Genomic DNA, 20955 nt, shown 5'->3' on the forward strand with positions numbered 1-20955 from the left:
CTTATAAAGATTTTTTACTTTATTTCTTTTAAAAAATGTTTTTTGAGAAACATTTATTTAGCATTACCTTGCCAATACACTCATTCTCTAGATTTGTATGAGGAAGTCCCTGCTACGTCTAGAAGTAGTTGGCTATGTCGATGCTCATGTGAAAATCATCCAGCTCTAATGTGAAAACTTAAATTTCTATTGCCAGTAGGATGAAAATAAAAGATACTGAAGTCATTTTAATTCATAACTGGAAGTAAGCCGGGCAGAACTACAGAGCAGTCACACACTGAACCAGAAGGTCTATGATGGACAGCAAGATTACAAACCAGACGGTAAGGAGTAAACCACAAATACAAGCAGGTGATACTGGCAGAAGAATGTAGTTGTAAGTCCGAAACCTGTTGGGATGCAGTAACACCACTTTTAATGGATTCTGTTGTTAGGAAAGCTGTTTGAAGCAGGTAGGTGATGATATAATGACCTTTCTGCTAGAATTTGCAATTTAATGAAATCTTATGTGTTGCTGTAACGGGTGATGAAGGGGTTGACTTTGTTCCCACAAAATAATTTCTGGTTAGAGAGGCCCAGGAATTGATGTATATACAGAAGCTATGTTCAGTCTCAGGATTTGTAGTGCACCCATTTTTTAGTATTGCCAGTGCCATCTTAAAGAACAGGCCCTTAGTCTGAAGGAGGCCTGCAGCACTTTAGTGCGCAGCTGCTCTGTAGATGCACAACAGCACGGAATCCGCTGACTTGCTGTGCATGTGAGCTCAGTGCTCAGGACTCTCTATAGTCATAAGATAACCATGATTATTAGCTGATTGGAGCAGGAGTGGCGGTTGTAAACTGTCAAGAGAATGGAATGTGTGTGAAGATAAAATACAGCAGTAAAAGTGGGAGATACAAATTTAGCAAAATCAAATGTTGCAGCAAGAGATAGCATTGGTAAATGTGGTTAAAGCCCAAACTTTTCTTTATGGGAGGAGCCAAAAAGCTGCTGACTTTCTTCCTGTGACTTTGCAACATGCTGGGGAGTTTAGAGGGCAGGCTTGCCTGACCGCTAAGAAGACAGTCAACACAGCACTTTTGCACGGAGGATGACTGCAGTGCAATAGCAGCACATTGCAAAGAGAAGTAGCAAGTACCATGATGGAGAAAGAGGAGTGCAGGAAGGGACTTTCTGGTTTAGACCTTCTGTGCTGCTAGGGACGAAGAGCATATTTGTATATGTGTGTACACATAAGACTCTTAACTCATCTTATTTATCACAGTCACAAACTAAAATCCTGTTTTCTGCCCATAGCAGGTCTAAATGTGGAACAAAGTAGAGGATGAAGGAAATAATCAACCAGTTAGCAACTTAGCAACATCCCATACATTATTTAGTCCAGTGTAATAGGCCTGTAAAGGATCATAAAACCCTACAGCTAGACAGCAGGTTAGCAGGTATTATACTTCTGTAAATAGAATATATTACATATAAACTGGCTGCTGTCTTATAGGATGAACCCCACTTTATGGACACTGAACAACATAAATGACTTTCCAGTCCACAGAAAAAAAGTCTAAGAAGTGATGGCACTCTGGTTTTGGGTGGGAAGAAAGATCATTGGACAATATTATACCTATTTGAAGTGGGGAATTTCAGAGGATTATGACTGAGTTGACTGCCTGTCTTCCTCGGTAAGTCACTGGAAACTGAGGTTCCTTTAAAACTTGTGTGTAGCTGATTGATATTCAGCTTTGATCCCTTCCATTCTAAAATGACATACAGAAACGGATGTTTTGGGAAGGTGAGAAGAAGTCACCTCAACATGAGACACATTAAGATATGTAAGCTAATTTACATACAAAAAAGTGAACTAGCAAGTATATTTAAAAGTATATCAATAAAACATGTAGACATATGAATGAAAAAAATTTTCACTTGTGGTAGTTAAAATAAATATCACTAGAATTAGCAAGCATTTTATCTTTTTTGTACATTATTGCACAGTTATAAAAGATATATTTGAACTTGTTTCATTTTGTGAAATATTTGATGTTTGTTTCTGTTAAAAGTAGCTTACCGGATTTGAGTAACATAATTCTTTTACAGTATCTTAATGCCAATACTCTTAAGAAAGAGAGGAATATCATATCTTCAGAGAATCTTATGGAAAAGTAATCATAACAACAATCTGAAATACAGAATGAACACATTTAGTGGAAATACTGAATATGAACCCAACAAGTAAACTAATCATGCTAGTGAAGTCTCTTTCCTAGTGGATGGCCTTCTAAATTCATCACTCATTTCCATTTTCAGAACTGGGGAATTAAAGGTCTTCCCTACCAATATCTTCCGCTGTTTGAGCTATTCTGTCATGATCAGTACTCAGGCCACTAAGTTAGTAATTTGTGAATTAGAAAAAAGTGGCTGTTCATTGAAGAGTGTTCCGTTTAGTTCAGACATAACACTCCTCCCATCTCCCAAATGTGTGCAACATAGTGTCAAGTGCATCAAAGTAATGCCTAGAATTGACTGACAAAACTAGGATCTCCAAGGCAAGAACAGCAAAGGGAAGACTGATCACAACAGCTTTTCCAGGAAAAACTGTGGCATGGCATCAGTCACATTTTCCAAAGGAATAACAGGAAACCTGTTTCCTTTCCCAATGAAGAAGGCAAAACAGGGAAAAAAAGAACTGTAGAGACTCATCAGCAAGCACAGGTGTTTAAACAGACCTAGTGAGCTTTGTTGCCCCCAAATCTGAAGAAATCCTCTGAGAAGTTTCTTTCTATAACCAGTCTTTTATAAAGTGTCTCTCTCCCTTCCCAGTATTGTTGAACCATTCATGTTGCTGGTGACAGTCCTTGTGGAAGATTCTGCCCCACTGTCAGATCAGACACTGAGTTGTAAATTACGTTTTCCTTCTGCACATAAGTAGTATAAGGTTCCACTTCCATTGTGTCATCCTAGCAAAACAAAACCAAAAACTGTAAATACAAGGAGTAGTTTAGTTTGGCAAGACTCTGCAAGTCTTTTGTCTGGACTGAAGAATGTAACTGGGAAATAGTGCTCCCATATTTATTCCTCTTGGACTCAAGAAAAAACGCTCTATTGCTTTTCCTACCAAAGAACATGCATTGCTTTTTCTGTCAAAGATTTGGAGGGTAAAGGTGAGGTATTGGTTCACCTGCCTCCTTTTTCTCCCCTTCTACCCCACTTATTTTGGCCTGAAAAAAAGCATATTAGGGTCCAATTCTCTAGAAAGAGCAAGTAACATGCTTGCTTACTAATAGCTTTCTCAATATTCCCCAAATGATGATATTGCCTCCCTTCCTGAGTACTGTTTGTACAGCAGTTGTGGTCAGCGTACATCAGGGAGATGTGGTGGGACTCACTCCTTGCTAAAATAAAGGATGGCAGTTGCTGAGCCTTTGCTGTTGGAACATGCCTTTAATGTTTGCTCCAAGTCAAAATTATGGTGATGATAGGCTTTGTTTTGTCCTGAGATACAGCTAAGAGCAAACATATACGACACTGTAGCACCTGCTGAGAGCAGAGAGTAAAAATCTAATGGTTTCCCTTTACTGACTCTGTTTTCAGGGCTACCAGACGATCCCTGATTTGGTGATGGTCTAATTTGCATAATTCTCCTTACCTGTGGGGAATGTGTAGGAGCAGATTCAGGAGGTTTGGTATTGAGGCACAGTCTGTGAAAAAGAAAGCAAGTATTAAAGCAAATTCCTTCCTTAATCCTAAGTTTGGCTGGATCACAGCCTGGTTTCTCTGCTCACAAGCTTATAAAACATTTCTTTTTCATGTCATCAAGAGTAAAGCCAAAAAGCCTTCTCATGTCTTTCTCTCCTTGACTTTTGATCCTGAAATTATGGCACTCTGAGTTTCTTTGGAGGTCTTTTCTCATGTTTGTTGGAGCTTAAGCACAAAGTGGAAGCAGAAGATTAAAATCGGTGTCCTCTGGAAGGATGTACAATTTGCGTTTAGTGAAATTGTATTAAACTAATTCGTCAGCTCTGAGGGAGAAGGTGTGGGAGAAAAACAGTTTTGGAATAGGGGAAGAAGGGAACATAGCTGAGATTTTCTGTACAGGTGCTAATTCAGCCTTTCTCTGCACAAATTTTTTCTGTAGTTTTTCCTTGGAATTGCTTTTTTCTCCACAGCAAATCCTAAAGGGGTGTCCTGGTTTCAGCTGGGATAGAGTTAACTGTCTTCCTAGTAGCTGGTACAGTGCTATGTTTTGAGTTCAGTATGCGAAGAATGTTGATAACACTGATGTTTTCAGTTGTTGCTCAGTAGTGTTTAGACTAATGTCAAGGATTTTTCAGCTTCTCATCCCCAGCCAGCGAGAAAAGCTGGAGGGGCACCAGAAGTTGGCACAGGACACAGCCAGGGCAGCTGACCCAAAGTGGCCAACGGGGTATTCCATACCGTGTGACGTCCCATCTAGTATAGGAACTGGGAAGTGGGGGCGGGGAATCGCCACTCGGGGGACTGGCTGGGTGTCGGTCGGCGGGTGGTGAGCAATTGCACTGCGCATCATTTGTACATTCCAATCCTTTCATTATTACTGTTGTCATTTTATTAGTGTTATCGTTATCATTATTAGTTTCTTCTTTTCTGTTCTATTAAACCGTTCTCTCAACCCATGGGTTTTGCTTCTTTTTCCCGATTTTCTCCCCCATCCCACTGGGTGGGGGGAGTGAGTGAGCGGCTGCGTGGTGTTTAGTTGCTGGCTGGGGTTAAACCACGACAAGGGGCTAGAGTCCAGCTTCACCCACAGAGCTTTTTTATAAATAGAGATACAGTCTGCTGTGTCCTGTGTTGATACAGCAGGATAGCACCAGTCAATCCTCTGGCACGTGATAGAACTTATTAGGCAGCAGAACCAACCCCCTGATCTAAACAAGAGAGACACTGACAGACTATCACAGTATCTGAAGAACAGCTTAATTCTGCCAGTTTCCTATTAGAATGAAGAGCTCCCCTTTAGTGTAGCAGGCAATGCAGTGAGGATCCTCTGCCAACTTCTGCCCATTTGTGTTTTACTCAGGTGCATTATTCAGTGAAGATGTGTGCAATGCACAGCGTCTGCAGTATAGAAATACTTGATGTAGTTAATTCAGTTATTCATAGCAGCACAGACTGACAGAATCATATAATTTCAAGACACAAACAGTACTTAAAGATTTCTTCTAGCACTAGACAGTCTTTCCTTAGCATGCTATCAGACATACCTGTCACTGTGGAGCTTAAAATAGTAAATGACAGCCATGAAGATGATAATGCTCAGGAAACAAAGAGTGATGGAGACAAGCAGGATAAAGCCATTGTTGTCTAAAGACAAAAGGTTAGTCTTAGTTATATCTTCTTACTGCTCAGTTTCTTTATTATTTCAGTATAAGATTAAAGCTACTTTAGCACATACACACATTTTCAGCATGCTTGTAAAATAAATATAGTCCCCTTCAGGAGAAGGGAAAGTCAGTAATGAAACTTGTCTGAGAAACACAAACGGAGTCTGTGTCAGAGACAAAAGCAGATCCCACAAATCCCACAGTGGACACTCACGATATTTTTTCACTAAGCCATACCTGAGCTCCCCTCAGGGACTCAGCATATCTCAGTACTGCAACTCATGTGTAGTTCTCAAAGGCAACAAAAAAAGCAAAAACCAGAAAACAAATGTCATACAGTGTCAGACATTCACAACTCAGAATTAAGTGATTTATTTGTTTCTGCTGGCCACACAACAGTTAGTTCTCTTTCTCTCTCTTACCATGCTCTGAGCAAGAGACTTTACATCTGCATCTAAAAAAATGTTGCTGATGTTCTGCTTCCAAGCGATTATTTTAACACTAAGATCATGACTGCTTTGTCTCTGTTTCCAACAATGTTTACACTACCAAAAGAATACTACCACACTTATGTATATCCCTCTCAGGGAAGAAACCATTAGGAAATAGTGTCTAGAACACAAACAAGCTGGTGATGTTTCTGGGCAAAGGTAGTTGGGGGTGGTACTCTTGTCTATATATGACTTCACTAAAGGTTTCTATAACTTTTATAGATTTTCCTTCCTAGAAGGAACAACAGTGTGCACAGCAGGCTAACCAGTATTTTGAATGCTGAATGCACAAAGGGAAGCTTACCTGAGGAATGACAGGCTATGGTCATGCTCTGGTTCCCAGCTGGGTGGGACACAATGCAGGTTGTATTAGTCACGTTGGTGCTGTGTGCTGTGAACGTGCTGAGAACAGTCACTGTCCCGTTGTCATGGCCTTCTTCCTTGGGGGTGGAGTTGCTCTCTAGGACCCACAAGATCTGGGCAGCCGGCTTCCCTGCCGTTGCCTTGCACACAGGGTTCCCGTGGTCATCACAGTACATGGTCAGCCTTGGGGGCACTGCAAAGCATCAGGAAGGGGAGGTGCATGGAGTTAGTTGGCCACCGTTGGGATAGGATGTTTTTGTTCTCTACCCAGAATGAACACAGTGAAAAGAGGAGAGTGAGGTTGGAGGTGCCGTCCCGTTACAGCGGCATGGGCGAGAGGCACAAGAGACAAAGATTGTGCCTCTTTTTTCCTTTTGGACAACTCTCCCCCATTCAGGTGAGTTACCACAGCCGTGTACCATTAGAGGAGGTTTCCCTGGAGATGGCAGTAGGGAATTATCCCAAATACAGGGCTGAATTAGACTTTTGTCCTAAGCAGCCATCACACACATGGTTTAAAATGTATTGGAATGCCAGCGTAAGAGGAAATGGGTCCATTCCTACTGTCTGGATAAGAACATCCCATATTTGATAGAGTATCTCAGCACTTGGAAGTGTTACTCTCACATGCTTTAGTTCTCTTAAATTAGGGTATTAATGATTGATTCTACAGGATAACCGGAAGCATATGCAGAATCCTCTGTTGGTATATTGGAAATTGCTTCACACCTGTTGTTTCTAACTAGACAGTGGAAAAGGGGGCAGCAGAAGGGAGAAGAGTTTTGGGAAATAAGGAGAAGGGAGAAGGGAGAAATGGAGCTACTGTCAATGAAATGCATGACAGTTTATCCCAGCAAGAAAGCTCCTCTTCTTTCTGCATAATTCCTCCGGTGCATGGGGTGAGGAGCTTTGTATGTCCAAGCCCAGATGTGGTCCTTTGGAGAACTGTAAAATGAGGAAGGAGTCCCTTACCTAGCACAGTCAGGTCGTACATCTTGTGGAAATTCCCTTCTGTTGCTACTACTTCGCAGGTGTAGTTTCCCTCATGGTCTATTCCTACTTGCCATATCTCAAGGGCAGGGTCCCGATCTGGTCTGAATTTCCAGTTGATGCTGTCACTGCAGTTTGTTCTGTCTGTCTTGTTCTGATCAGCCCTGTAGCCCAAGGTGCAGGGGCCTCCAACCTTGGGGCTTATTTTCCATGTTACCATAGTTATATTTGATTTGGGAGGGCAGGTGAGCACACAGCTGTTACCTACTGTCGCTGACACTCTGTTGTTCCCTGAAGGAGAGAAAGAAGAAGGATATGTCAGAAGGTGCCCAGGGATGTCACTCATAGCCTTGGAGTTCTGGTCTGTGCTTCACAGAGAAATGTCTGCACTGTTACATGTCAGCGTGAAGCCCTGTCTGTGCTCATCTGCAAATTGCCTGTCCTCTTGTATTACAGCTGTGGATTATGGAGCCAGTGGCCTGTCACAGCCTACCCCCTCAATACTCACAAGAAATTTCCCACTGGTGCTCATCTTAGTGGATAAGACAGATATTGGAGGAAGACCCTACTCCTGCCCATTGTCTTAAGCAGTTCAGCATCTGAATAGTGTGCTTCTATTGGCAAATCCTCCAGTGGGTTGCTCACAGGCCTGTTACCATTTACAGGCTGAAATGATAGAAATTTGACTATTGGGTTTGGCCACATGATAATGACTTTTCTCTGGAACTGTTGCTACTGACAAAGTGAACAACTTTTATTTCTGCATTCATACAAAATCCAACACCATGGGCAAAGGCCTTGTCTACACCTCTCAGACATGACCACAATGCAAATAACAATGCTGGAGCTTTGTGTAGGAAGACAGGTTTTTGCCTTATGTTTCAGGGGTGTCTTTTCATTTTCTGAATCTTTGTGAACACATATGTTCACCCTGCGAGTGTACACAATGTGTACATATGCATTCACACTGTGATTGTACTTCTTTTACTGCAGTAGTCCCTACAGGACATGAATGTAAGTCCTACCCATCTTTGTGCCAGGCATGCAGCTATGAAGGTGTAAAATATGCCCATATCCCTGGGCCTCTTGCTTGCGAGGCTAAGATTGCAGAGAAACTTTATTCAGTTGATGTATCAACTGTGTTAACTCTCTGATAGTGAGTATGTCTTGTTCTTGAATTCTGTTTTGCATTTGCTTGGAAACATGGTTTGGGTTTTTTTTTTTTTCTTTCTTTCTTTCTATGACAGTGACTCTTCTTTTGGGTTTTAAAAGATGACTCTTGCTTGGAGTCAGGCACAATACCTCCTCTCTTTATCTTTTCATGATCCATGAACTATGTACTTGAAGCTAGATTTCTGCATGGAGAAGCTTGGACCTATTTCTCTTGTCCTTTTTGAAAGTTACCATATTGGCCATTGAAGGGCGGAGAGCCAGACCACTATTATGGCTCCTCTGTGTGCTATGTTTGTTCAAGACAAGTTACACTCTCAGGATTGCCTTTTTTTTTTTTTTCTTATGTGTCCCTGAATTTCTTCTTAGCCAAGAAACTAATTTGCCCAGGTTTTCTTTTTCCACAGGCTTTCAGGGCTGATTCTTTTTTGCTCATATTGAACGTAAGTCGTGCTTACACTCTTTATATTGACCAGATTTGGTACCCCTCATCTGCCTGTGTCTTCAGCTGACATATGCAAGGGGTGAAGTTTCTAACCCCAAGATTCATTTCACTATTGCTTTGACCATTGAAGTCTCTCAACATGATGCCACCTTTGGGACAGTTTGTTCTTTTGCTTTGTTTCAACTAGTCAAATTGGGACCTTTTCCTTAATAAAGTATTCTGTGACAGGTTTTGTTCACAGTAAAGGTACATGTGGGCAAGCACTCAGAGATGAATGAAAGGTTACCTGTTACTGTTCTTCAAGATGAATTGCTTATATGTGCATTAGCGTTGCCTACACTTACATATGCAGCCCACCCTCCTTTGTGAGGCACTTTTGAGACTGAGAGAAAACAAGAGTCTGAGGCACAGGTTGTAAACCAGCGTGAAAAGTAGGTGAGGGAATGGGACTTTTGTGTTCTGTGGGTCCTGCTGAAATTAAAAGCAAACAACCCCCAAAATCCACAATGTATGTGTATGTATAAATATCCACCTGAAGAAGACCTGTTACAGATAACCTGTCTTTTTCAAAATCTCCTAGGTGCCACAATTAATGAGTTAATAGGAATAATACCCATAGCTGTAGTCCAAGCCAGCCTCCATTTACCACCTCACTCGTTTCCTCTTTTAATAGGTGACCATTACACTTTCGGACTGTAAACCACTGATCTTTGAGTGCTCTGTGTCTCTGGTGGAGCCCCGAGTTGCTCTTTCCTTGGGCTGAGTAATGATTTTAGTGGCATTCTGAGAGCTGTGTGTGAGGAGAAAATCGGAGTACTACTCTCAAACCATGCATTAATCTGGAAGGACAACAAAAGTTAGCAAACCTGACTTGTACTGACAAATGAGTTTTTCCCAAATTATTCCAAATATGTTAAACCCCTGCCCAAACCTTTCAAGCAGATATACTAGAGAGGCAATTGAAAGTTCAGCTGGAATATGCAAAGAATTAGAAGACCTAAGTTTTGCGTGATTAATCAAACCTCTGTCAAAGTCTTCCTCAGAGGTACCAGACTTGACTTTGTTGTGTTTCTCTATCCCCCCCACAGAGCTGGAATTCTCTTACCTCTGCTGTCTGGCACAATGTGAAGCCCAGTTCCTGAACATTCACAACACTATAAGAAATGGTCTTAATGAGCATCAACTTCAAATTATTAGTCAAATCATTACTATTAGCCTCTTTGAGAAAACTACAGTTGGTTTTACCCTAATATCGCCTGAAATCTCATTATCTTCTGGAATCTAGGTGAATGAACCATTCCAGCTCAACCAGTTTTCCTGCTGTTTAACTGTGTTCTTGAGAAATGATTTCTAACTTGCAAGATAAACACAGTTCACTCCATTTTAACTACTTAAAGATTCCTTTAAAGGTTTTTGCCTTTTCATTTTGATGATTAAGTATCCTTTGGGTGAAGACATTTCCAAACCTAGGCCTAGCTCCTGCAGATTGATAGGAGGTGTAGCTGCAATATTGCCCCATGCTACACTACACCATACAGTGCTGTAATGTATTAGTTACTCTAGCTGTATAACATGGAAATCAGAGTGTAATTCAAAGAAGTTTTTTTTTCTGGTAGAAGAGGAAAATTAGGTGGGGATAGTATTTCACTGAAGCCATCCACTTTCCATTTTTATTAAATAAAGGAAATAATACTTAACTTCCTGCTGCTCAGTACTGCCAGGATTCATCAATTAATGTTTCCAAGCACAGCTGAAGAAGAAAAGTGCTATCTATTCACACCATTTTCTGATACACAAATTACCCACCAGCCCCACAAATGCTTGTTTCCTTAATTCAATTGTCAGCAGTGTTCTGTGATACATTATTACACTGGAAATGTTTTTAAATGACAAATTCTTTCTGCTTAATGGCATTTCAAGAAAATGTGGGGTGTGTGTTTTAAACTCAGATGATTTTACCAGGAGAGGAACTGAAAAAAGCCTTTCGTCTCATGATGGTTTCTGGATGTAAGTTCTATAAATGTCTCTGAAAATTGGAGAACAAAGTGTTTCCTCTCCCAGTTTATCACTGCCTAGAGCCTCAGAGCTCATGTCATCAGTATGGCTGACCTCATCTGGAAATGACTAAGCAAACCTAAGCATTCAAACCATCCTGTCTGTTGAGGCTGGGGTTTCCTTGGATAATGTCTGCAAATGTTGGGCAGGAATGACAATGTGCATATTTAACTGTGTACACTTTCATTTACATATTAAAGCAGTATCATTTTACTTGTCTTTCAACTCTGCATCTCCTAAGCAGCCTATTGCAATGTGCAAGTTCCCCAACATAATGGCTTGTGTACTTCAAGACTGTACAGAAAGAGGGAGTGTAAGTGGTGCTTTCTGCTATGCCTTTCTGTCATATTCTCTCCTGAATGAATCAGGTACCATTCACTTCAAATGATAAGCCACATCAGTCAGCTTAAAATCTGCTGAATCATGTTTAAGTATAATTTTAGGTTTACAATAAATTTGTAGAAGGATTCTGAATTCCCCTGTATCTTCTTGTTAATTTAGAAGGCTTTTAGCAAGGCAGGAGTTTTTTCCCCAGATGGTAGATTAATTAGTAAAAAATCTTCTTGTTTGTCGTATCCTTACATACACCTTGCTACTATTGTAAAGAGGCCTTATAAACATAATAAAATTAAACTAATTTCACTTTACTGCCCTCTTTCTTTGCTAGAGTGCAGGTAAGTGGTGTTAGTGTAACTATGAATTGTATACTTTCTTCCTTTGCTTTGCTTCTTTTCTCATGCATGCTGCTAAAACATGATCTTTAGACTTCTTTTACAGAAGAAGAATGCGTATGCCAAAAATCCTGAAAGGTTTGGTTAATTTGTCTTTCTGAAATGACTTTGAAGACCTCCTCTTAAGGTAGAACAGGGAATATGTTTTTATCTCTGTAGAACAGACATATAATATTAGGAGGAGGTTTTATCCTATATAATACCATGTTAGCCTGTTAGCATTCTCCCAAGAACTGTCTAAAACTCTGACTGTCTTTGTGTTGAAGGCAGAGAAAGAAAAAAGATGGTAAGGGAGCAAGGCATAACTGCAGACCCTGCACCTATTTTGATCCTTTTCCAGTTCAGTGTGGCATGGAGGCATGTTGTGATGGCAGAGTCCTGTGGATACCTTCTACCCTGAGTGCCAAAACCAGCATAGCCAGGCTGATAGTTCTGCTGGCCTTCTGCTCATTAGCCCTGCTTGTCAGCCATGTGGATGGTTATAGTGCTTCCATTTCTATAGGTGCTCACTCACATGATCACGTGGTGCAGAAATCTTCCAGCATGCTTGCTATTCTCCCAAGAAAGCATATGCAAAAAGAGAGCTCTGCTTCATTTTACCACAGAGCATAGTACCAAATTCAGATAATTTAAGGTTTTGACCTGTGTGAGCTAAAATCTTGTCACTCACAAGCAAAATAGGACTGGGCCTGGGTAATACTTGATGAGAAGCTTTCACACCATAAAGAATAGTGTCAGCCATTTTCATAACAGTTTCTGATGAAATGAGGATTTGCCTTTCTTTCTGTTTCAATCTAAAATATAGTCTAATGAAATGTCAATACTTGCTGGTTTTTACCACAGATTTAGCTTTATTTAAAAGCAGTCCAAAACGTATATTATCAGGAATTAATCTGTAAATAGCTATGGGATCCACCAGCACAAAGGCAGTTCTTTAAATAGAAAATATCCTCATCTCTATCCTGTCCTTCCTGGTCAGCCATAGCATTTCCTTCAATTTGGAGATGTTGATAGGACCTCATGTTGGGCTGAAGTTGGACATGCCCTGCTTTCTCTTTCTAGTGAGCATACCAAAAGCCATCTAGTCTTTAAAAGTAGTTTTATTAGAACATAAACCAATATGCTAGAAAGTGATAGCTCTTTGGGGAACACAGAATTGCTAGCTATACTCATGAAAAAAAAAGGCCTGAAAATAAATCTCCCCTGCTTTCTGTGCCCCTACGGAACAGGTTCTTCCCCCAATCCTCTCTTCTACTCCACCAGCTTTCAGTGACTCGTCAGGCTGCACAGATTCCACATGATCTCTTCTGAGCTCCTTTTGCCATCACTTCCATAACTTCTTGTGGGTCTGCTCCAACCAAGCCCTTTGCCAGGGTCTCCCCATCTGCTTGCTTTGCCCTCCTTATGCTGCCTGCCCCAGCCTGCACTCTTGGGTATGTACTCCACAGCTCTGAAGGAAGACACAATCTCCCCTTCCCTCCAGGAATTTCACTAAACCTAAAGGGTGTGTGTCTGCTCTGCAGGAGAGCTAAACAGACAAAAGTAGTCCACTCTGTTAAAGAGGAAAGGTTCAGTGCTGCAAGTGTTTTAGTTCAGACCTGTCACTGCACCGTTTTCTGGAATGGTGCTTTCATACTGTAAAATGGCTAAAGTCAGTTGCTAAAGTTTCCTCTGTGATAGCTGATTGGTTTATGACCAGTACATTAGGGCCTATATGCCATACACATCAGCATTTATCAATTCAAACGAAGGCTCGGTAACAAGCCAGTATGTTGCACTGCTACTTCTCTCAAGGTGAAATCCTGTGTTATAGCTGAGCTGAACTGACAGCTTGCTGTAGCTGAAAAAGGGGATAACCAGTGCAGCAAAGGCCTCAGTCTCTGTGGGCCTGCAGAGAACAAGAAATTTGAAGAGGTGTGAGCTACCAAGCTCATCTCAGTGAAGTGATAACCATCGGACGATAATTAAATGTCAGTACTGTTAACTATTTCATTGCACACAAGAGAGATGAAATGAAGGATTGTGTATCTACACATTTATTGTAAATAAATTTTCAGTCTTATTCTTCACAAATGAGTGGACTCTGGAAAATGGCAATTTCTGTTAGCTGGAAGGAGCAGAGCTCAGGAGCCCAGGATTACATGCTGTCTGTCACACTGATGTAGAAAATAGGCGAGTCAGGCTCCAGGAGTTCTGTACAGCTCTGGGCTGAACCATCCTATTTGGGTTGTGGATGCAAATCCATCATGAGCAGGTTTCACCTTGGAGACTCATTTAACAGGTGGGCAGGGTAGGAGGCCTTTAGACTGAGGTCCTCCAATTTGACTCCAGCCTCTGAAGTTCATCTAATTATAACACCAATAATATTATGCCATCCCTCATTGTCTCTCCTTGACTGTTGAAGAAGATTTTAAGCCATGTCTGAGGAGGTTCTCAAGCTCTAATCGAGTGCATTGAGTGCACATTCCAATGCACTGACAGATTCCACTTTTATGTTTGAAAATGGACATAACCTCTCTCAGGAAAAAACAAACTCAGTTGAGGAGTTCAGTGGTTACTGTTGTCATGCTAAGATTACTGTAATTGAAAAAGATTGGGGGGGAAGACTTTGCTCTGGTTTTTTTAACGTGGTTTATGTAGTGTGTCTGACAGCTCTCATGGATAACTAGTTGCACCAGTTCCTTTACAGTGTCACTTATTTAGTCATTTCCCCTGTTTCTCAGAGTCTTTCTCACAGTAAAATGAAAAAGAAAGATTTTAAAAACAGGAAAATTTGATTGTGAAGCCACTAAAATTTTCAGGGGAATCACTGCAAAATCAGAGACAGCTACACAGCTTGAAAGTGCTTTTGATTGCTTTCAAATAGGAAAGATTTCCAGCCTCTGTTATTCTTTATAGCAGGTTTTAATTCACAGTAGTAGTTTTTCTTGCCCCCCAAATGACTCAGGTTCCGTGACAGCCTCTTCAGAAATTTAGCTGTTATAGAGTTTTTCGCACTGTAAAGAAACTGCTTTACTTTCTCAGATATAATCCTATTGTGTCTTTATTTCTTACAGTAACAATCTACCACAGCGTTTTGGCACATCTCCCCCGCCAACACACTGCAGACTGTGATGTATTAAACTTAGAGGTATAATGAACTGAAACAATGAACATACCACAAGTAAATGACTAACTGTATCTTGGAATGAATATATTATATGAGTCATACCAAGTCATAATCAAAAAGGCCGTACCGGACGCTTGGAAGAGGCCACATACAACAGGCTGAGCTCTGCATCTGTTCTCCCCTTCTACTGCCACAGAGTGCCTGTGACACTTAGCAAGGCTTGTCTGGAATGAAGTGAAAGATAAACAAATAGAAGTGCTTTGTACTAGGGTAGGGATTGCTAAAGTACTGACAGAGTTTTATATATGGTGGCTTTGTGACTCTGAAAATGTAGCCACAACAGCACAGGATAGAGTGTAGGCTGAAAACCAACCCTGTGTGTTGGGTGAGTAGTAAGCAGTTAGACTACTCTGATTTTCATTATAGAAATACATGAACTAGCTGGCCTGAGCTCATGTGACTGTTTCTTGAAGTTGCAATGACAGCTTTATCAGCGTGGACATATCTTTAAAAGGACACAATAAGAGACATACCTTTATTGTTACTTTCCCATTCACACTCTTTTATCCATACTCGTCATTATTTCTTGAAAATATCTCCTATTCCCATTTCATTCTATGTAGGCTTTTTTCCTGTCTTCAGAAATTCCTTTCTTCATCATACTCAAGTTATTCTTTTGTTCTCCTTTAAACACATTTCTTTTCTGCCACCATTACTATGTCATTTGCAGTAAAAATGTCTTTCCTGCTGTCTCATACAGGCTAAAATAGCAACCTTAAAACACAGCCAGAAAAATACACTTTGTCATTGTAAACTCTTGTTTTCCAGTATGAAGTGCCTGCAGCATGGCTGGATTTTTTTTAGATTGCAAAGTTTAATACGACTTCATATGTTGCAGAGAGGTGAGCACACTGACAGAACTTAATAATGAACCCAAGGTTTCAGTATTCCCATTCAAGGTGGAATATACCTTTGCAGTTGCCAGTTCCTAGTTTTTAGTTTTACTATGATCTTTTCAGTCTCTTTAGCTTTCTCCAGTATCCTTTCACACAGTCATTCAAGACAGCTGATTTTGAAGGCAAAGTAAAGATGTTAAAGCTCAGCTAGTTAGAGATGCAGTTTGATACAGTGTCCTCTTGAAAATCATAAATTAAGCTGAAGAATAGAAGGGCAACTGGAGGGAAACATGATGGATAAAGAACTGAATTAAGGAGAGAAAGCAAAAGGCAGTGTTAAAAGGAGGTGTCATCTTGAAGGTAGCTTGCTAATAATGTTTCTCAGCAGATGATTTTTACGGTAATTCTGTTTAACGGTTTTACTAATGGCATTGGCATTTGTATCAGGAGTTTGTGAGGAAATTTGTTGAAAGCCAGAAGAGTATAGCATTAATATAAAGAATGGAAATGTCACACAAAAAGAACCAGGTGACCTTGATGAGTAGAATGGTAGATATGCGCTGAAATGCAGCAGCTCAAAATGTAGTAACAATAAAAAAAGGTAGTAGAACAAATTTAGGCTGGAAATCAGAACAGAGAATATTGCCTCAATCAGGATTAAAACCAGCCTTTCAATAAGGTGTGTGCTTTTTTTGGTGCTCAGATTGTTTATGAGAAGCGTTGCATGATACAATGCCTGCAAAAAAACAGGCGAGTCTATGCAGTGATGTAGGGGTCCTTTCTGAGGTTTTGTTTCTACCCTCACGTAAATGGACTATGTCTCGATAGAAACATGACTTTGTAGAAAACAGGATGGGTACAATTCTGTAATGAAGGAATTAGTTGGTGTTTAAATGATGTGTTAGAGTCATCCAGCTTGCAGAACAAACACTGTTGGCCAAATCCTCAACTGATAATAAATCATCACTGAACTTAACAAGCTGTCACATATCATATCAGTCTGGCTGTAAACTTTAAACTTGGTATAGCAAATTCTGTGTGCAAAGTAAGTAGATCTTTGTCCTTGCAGAATGTGAGCTGGAATGGTTGAGTGGGAAAGGGATTTACACTGGATGACAAAGTGCCTTGGGTAATATTTCTTTCAGAGTAGCACTGTGACATCATGGGTTACAAAGTGCAAAGGCCCCCCACTTCTCAGTATAGAAACAGATACAGAACGTTTTATATTCTGTTTTGCATGCTGAACTTGGCCTTTTACTCTCTTCATGAGAAGAAGAATAAAATAAGTTGCACTGTTTATTTATGCTTAACTGGCATTTTCCTGCTATTCCAAACCAAAATAGATCATTGACTGCAAACAGTAGGTTGTATGCCCTCTTTTTCATACTTTGCACAGAGCAGATAAGGGACTGCTGTGAAAACATGCTTATGACCTCACTTTTAGATGGTTAAAATTTCAGTCATACTTTGTTTAGTGCTTAGCTTTAGCATAGTACTTTTCTTCCTAGCATTTTCTTACTCAATACAAAGATAAGGTAGCATAAGAACATTCCCTACACTTCTTTCTTATGAATGATTGTACCTCTAAATACAAAATATATCAGCTGTGAGTTTTAAGTAGCATGTACTTCTACAAGCGCATTCCCAGTTAAAGAAAACCTGCTTTGTAGTCATGGAGTATGTGGTCAACTTGCAAGACTGAACTTCCTTGTTTCCATGGTTTTGAAATTAGACACATTCAGACATTGCGTTTGGACCACAGCAAAGTAAAACATTAATGTCACAAGGGCATGCTTTGAAGATTGTACTAGGGCAACTTAGATGTCTTCTGAGAAAATTTTTCCTTAATAGTACAGAATTCTGTTTTAAGCATTCAGGTTAGAAAAACAGGCTGTTTGGATTCAGGTGTTTTTAGGGTAAAAGAGGTCAGAATGATTCCAGCACATAGACCCAAAGGAGCAGCAAAGAAATAGTGAAATGGAGACAAATCTAAGTTTAGCAGAATAGTTTTTTAGGCTATGATTTTTTGTATCTGGAGCAAAAGTCCATGGTAAACTAGAATAGGAGGCATTAGAGACAGGAGCAGTGAAACACACTAGGACAGAGAAAGTAAGAAGGCAATAAAAAACACTAGTACACTAGTGAAAGAGAATTTACAAGTTGTATTAAGGAAAGAAACTAAATGAAAGCAGTAGCATTCAAGAAAGTTATGTATGCAGGTAAACTTGAACTCTAGCCAGGTTGCTCTGTAAATCTACTTCACTTTTATTCACTTAATACACTCTAATTCCGGCACTGATGCAATGCCACCGAGTTCAATTTTTTACTATTGATAAAACTGAACAACCATAGAGAATCACATCTCATTAGTGACAATGGATTTCTTGCAGCTTCCTCTGAAGCACTTGGTCATATCTATTGTCACAGGATACAACTGCAGATGCAGGACTTCTACAGTCCAACATTGCAAATATTAATCCAATAAAAAGAGATTTGTTGCATGAACATCTCATGGAAGATCTTTCCCTCCCTTGTCCCCTTTCCTTTGGAGTATGTACACAACCACCTGAGGTGTCCTGCTTGCTTAGTTAAACTAGAAAAGTCTTCAAAGTGTTGCTGAAAAGATTTAAATTTTGCGTCTTTTCCACTGCTACTATGAGGATTGTCACAGAGGGATTGTTAGTACAGATCATGCACCAGCAGCTTCAATGGCATATTATCCAACTCTACTTGGGGGCAGATCTGGATATGACAACCATGAAGTGACCTCAGCCTTTCTTCTGAGCTGCCCCTTCTGCTGTTGTAAAAACTAACCAAACCACACAAAACAACATGCTAAGGAAATGTGAAGGAAAATGCTAATGCAGATAAAGACTGGTTACACACAACAGTGTTTGCATGACCTTATTTAATTCAGAGTAGCTTACTCCAGTCTTCAGAAAGGGAGACATAGTTCCTTCTGACCTTCATACAACACAAATTCTCTGGATAGAATACACACATTGGATTAGCTTGACACATTTAGCCTGTGAGCTCTGAAGAAAAAAACCTTGACACTACATCTTGCTCAGAACAGCCACCCTAATATTGAAGGAAACAAGTTTAAGAACAGTGTTAGCTGAAAACTTCCCATCAAATACGGGCTGCTTTTTATTTGGGGCGGGAGGGGAAGGCTCAAGCATGAAATTAGATTTTAACTGAACATCTTTTTCTGTGTTCTTTGAAGGGGAATATCATTGATTCACCAGGAGACCAAGAAGTTAAAATCCAGTTACCTTTTGGGTGAACAAAAAAAACTTTTTGGCATTGGATTTTTTTTTAATATTTCCAGCAAAGTCCATTTTTAAAAAGAATTTTTGCCAGCAGGATTCCCCTTTGTCTCCCCCATTTTCTTCAACATTTTGTGATGTGTCCATACTCCTTTACTATTTGAGAGCAGCTGTATTCAAAAAGGTAGACCATCTCTGATGCTACCATAGTCTGTCTGTATGACTCTGAGCAAGTTCCTCAGTATTCTTCTGAGATAGTTCTTAACCTACAGAATAGGGACAGGCTTTTTACCTCCAATGTGCCTGTTGTGAGGTTACCAATGCAAAGTTTAATAATATTTGTGAAGTATTTCAATTTTTTCCAGTGTGTAGCACTGAGGTAACCATTTTAGATCCCTCATTTGATCAGCCAAACACATTACAGATGGGTGTTCCCTCACTGCCAACAATGACTGCATCTGTTTTGCTTGGCAAAATGGCATCAAGGAGCCACTTTTATTTTCTGGCCAAGTGGAATGGAATAACTCATGTCCATGCAGTGTAGTTCTACCTGTCCGTAATAAGAATGGACACATGCACGTTACCTATTATTCAGAGATGTCCCGAGTTTAGTTTGGATCTCACAGACCTATCTGCCTTGTCCCTCTATACATAGACAGTTTAGGTGTCTGGAACTGCTGCTGAAATCCCTAGTTCCGTTACCAAGTCCCCTGACTGCTGCATGGTGTCTGGAAGTGCACAAGCTCTAGAAATGCAAATGAACGGTACGTGGGAGACATTAACTGCTGTAGCTAAACTATATGAAAACTAAGTCAACTACACTAAAAGTTCGTGTGAGAAAGGCTTAGGAGTGCCACTGTCTTTGGCACAAAAGCCTTTCCCACTCTTGATACTGACCATGCCCATTAGACTCAGAAGGAAATTCCAGAAACTGCTTCCTACTGTCAGCACATCAGTGATCTTCCACCACTCCTCAGAAAGATGTAAAACATCCCTGCCCCATTTCAGAGTATCTGCAGCCTCTTTTCAGCAGAAACCACATGGCCAAAAGCTTCAAGTTCACAAACACTTTCCCAGGCATATTTTTGATATGCCAAATGGATCAGTTTCTCAGGTGATGTGGATTTAGAGGTCTCAGTAAAAAGGCTATCTGTGACAACTGGTACATTCCCAGCTAAGGGTCACTAAATAATTGCCTAGATGGAAGTCACAGGCATAATGCCTGGCAGCCTTGTGACCACTAAGAAAAGAAGAGCAGGAGTGGATATTGGGGAAGCATGTTTTAGTTGTGGTCCATAATTTTTAGCAATTAAAGAAAGTCAAAGCAGGATGAATAGCTTTTATGGAAAGAAAATATCTGTGCACATTTCACTTTCTTCCATCCCGACGGCTGATTGGTCCCAGTTAGACTCACCTACTGTTCTCATGACCTTGGTGATGGTGAGCAGCACAAAAACACACACAGTCTTCCCAGCAATCTTCATGTCGGCTCCTGCTTTCATGGTTCAGGCAGCTCCGTCACTTTACCCATCCCGCCGCCAACCTAGCTGTGGTCATGGGGAGTATTTCTTGCCTGCCAGTGCATCCTCAGCAGCCAATGTCAGTGTTTTCTCTCCCCCTTTCCCACTCCTCTCCTCTAGCTGTGTGTGCTCCTGATCGACTGGCTCCTCAAAGCTGGAGGGGTTCCTCCTTCTGACTTTTCAGAGCACTAGGCTTCCTGTGCTGAGAGCCTAGGCGAACGCTGAGGAAACAGATTGAACAACTTTGCCTTCCGTTCATTGGCTCTCCTCAGGAGGTTGATGAGTGAAGATAAACCTTGCAGCAGAGCTCAGAGGGGGTAAAAGCAGAGGAGATTGTTCAAGACTGAGTTTAATATTAAAAAGGAAATCTTAGTCTTGGGAAGCTAGAGAGAAATTTATTCTTCATATTTGTCACTGCTGCTACTACTACTACTGCTGCTGCTGCTGCTACTTCTTTGTCACTGCCTCCAAGAAAATTCCTCCTAATGTCTCCCTCAAAAAAAAAAAGAAGTCTCAAGTCTTCTCTGTAAGTGACATTTTTAATGATTTCTCCCTTCAGTA

The 20955-nt window shown here is 40.5% G+C and overlaps 1 protein-coding gene across 2 annotated transcripts; it reads right to left on the bottom strand.

Annotated features, from left to right (window-relative positions):
- Positions 1-201: 201 nt before the first annotated feature.
- LOC128145021 (cell surface glycoprotein CD200 receptor 1-A-like) lies at positions 202-20602 on the bottom strand. 2 transcript variants are annotated; one of them, XM_052794593.1, is made up of 6 exons: positions 20289-20600; positions 7182-7490; positions 6151-6402; positions 5236-5335; positions 3642-3693; positions 202-2952 (listed from the first exon to the last, which is right to left on the bottom strand). In XM_052794593.1, exons 1-6 carry the CDS (start codon positions 20374-20376, stop codon positions 2830-2832), a joined length of 924 nt encoding a protein of 307 aa, XP_052650553.1. In that variant the 5' UTR covers positions 20377-20600; the 3' UTR covers positions 202-2829. The 2 variants fall into 2 exon arrangements, with proteins under 2 accessions (XP_052650553.1, XP_052650554.1); XM_052794594.1 differs by lacking the exon at positions 5236-5335 and having other exon boundaries at positions 20289-20602.
- Between the last annotated feature and the right edge of the window lie 353 nt (positions 20603-20955).

Source organism: Harpia harpyja, chromosome 8 (genome assembly GCF_026419915.1).
Source record: "Harpia harpyja isolate bHarHar1 chromosome 8, bHarHar1 primary haplotype, whole genome shotgun sequence".
NCBI lineage: Eukaryota > Metazoa > Chordata > Aves > Accipitriformes > Accipitridae > Harpia > Harpia harpyja.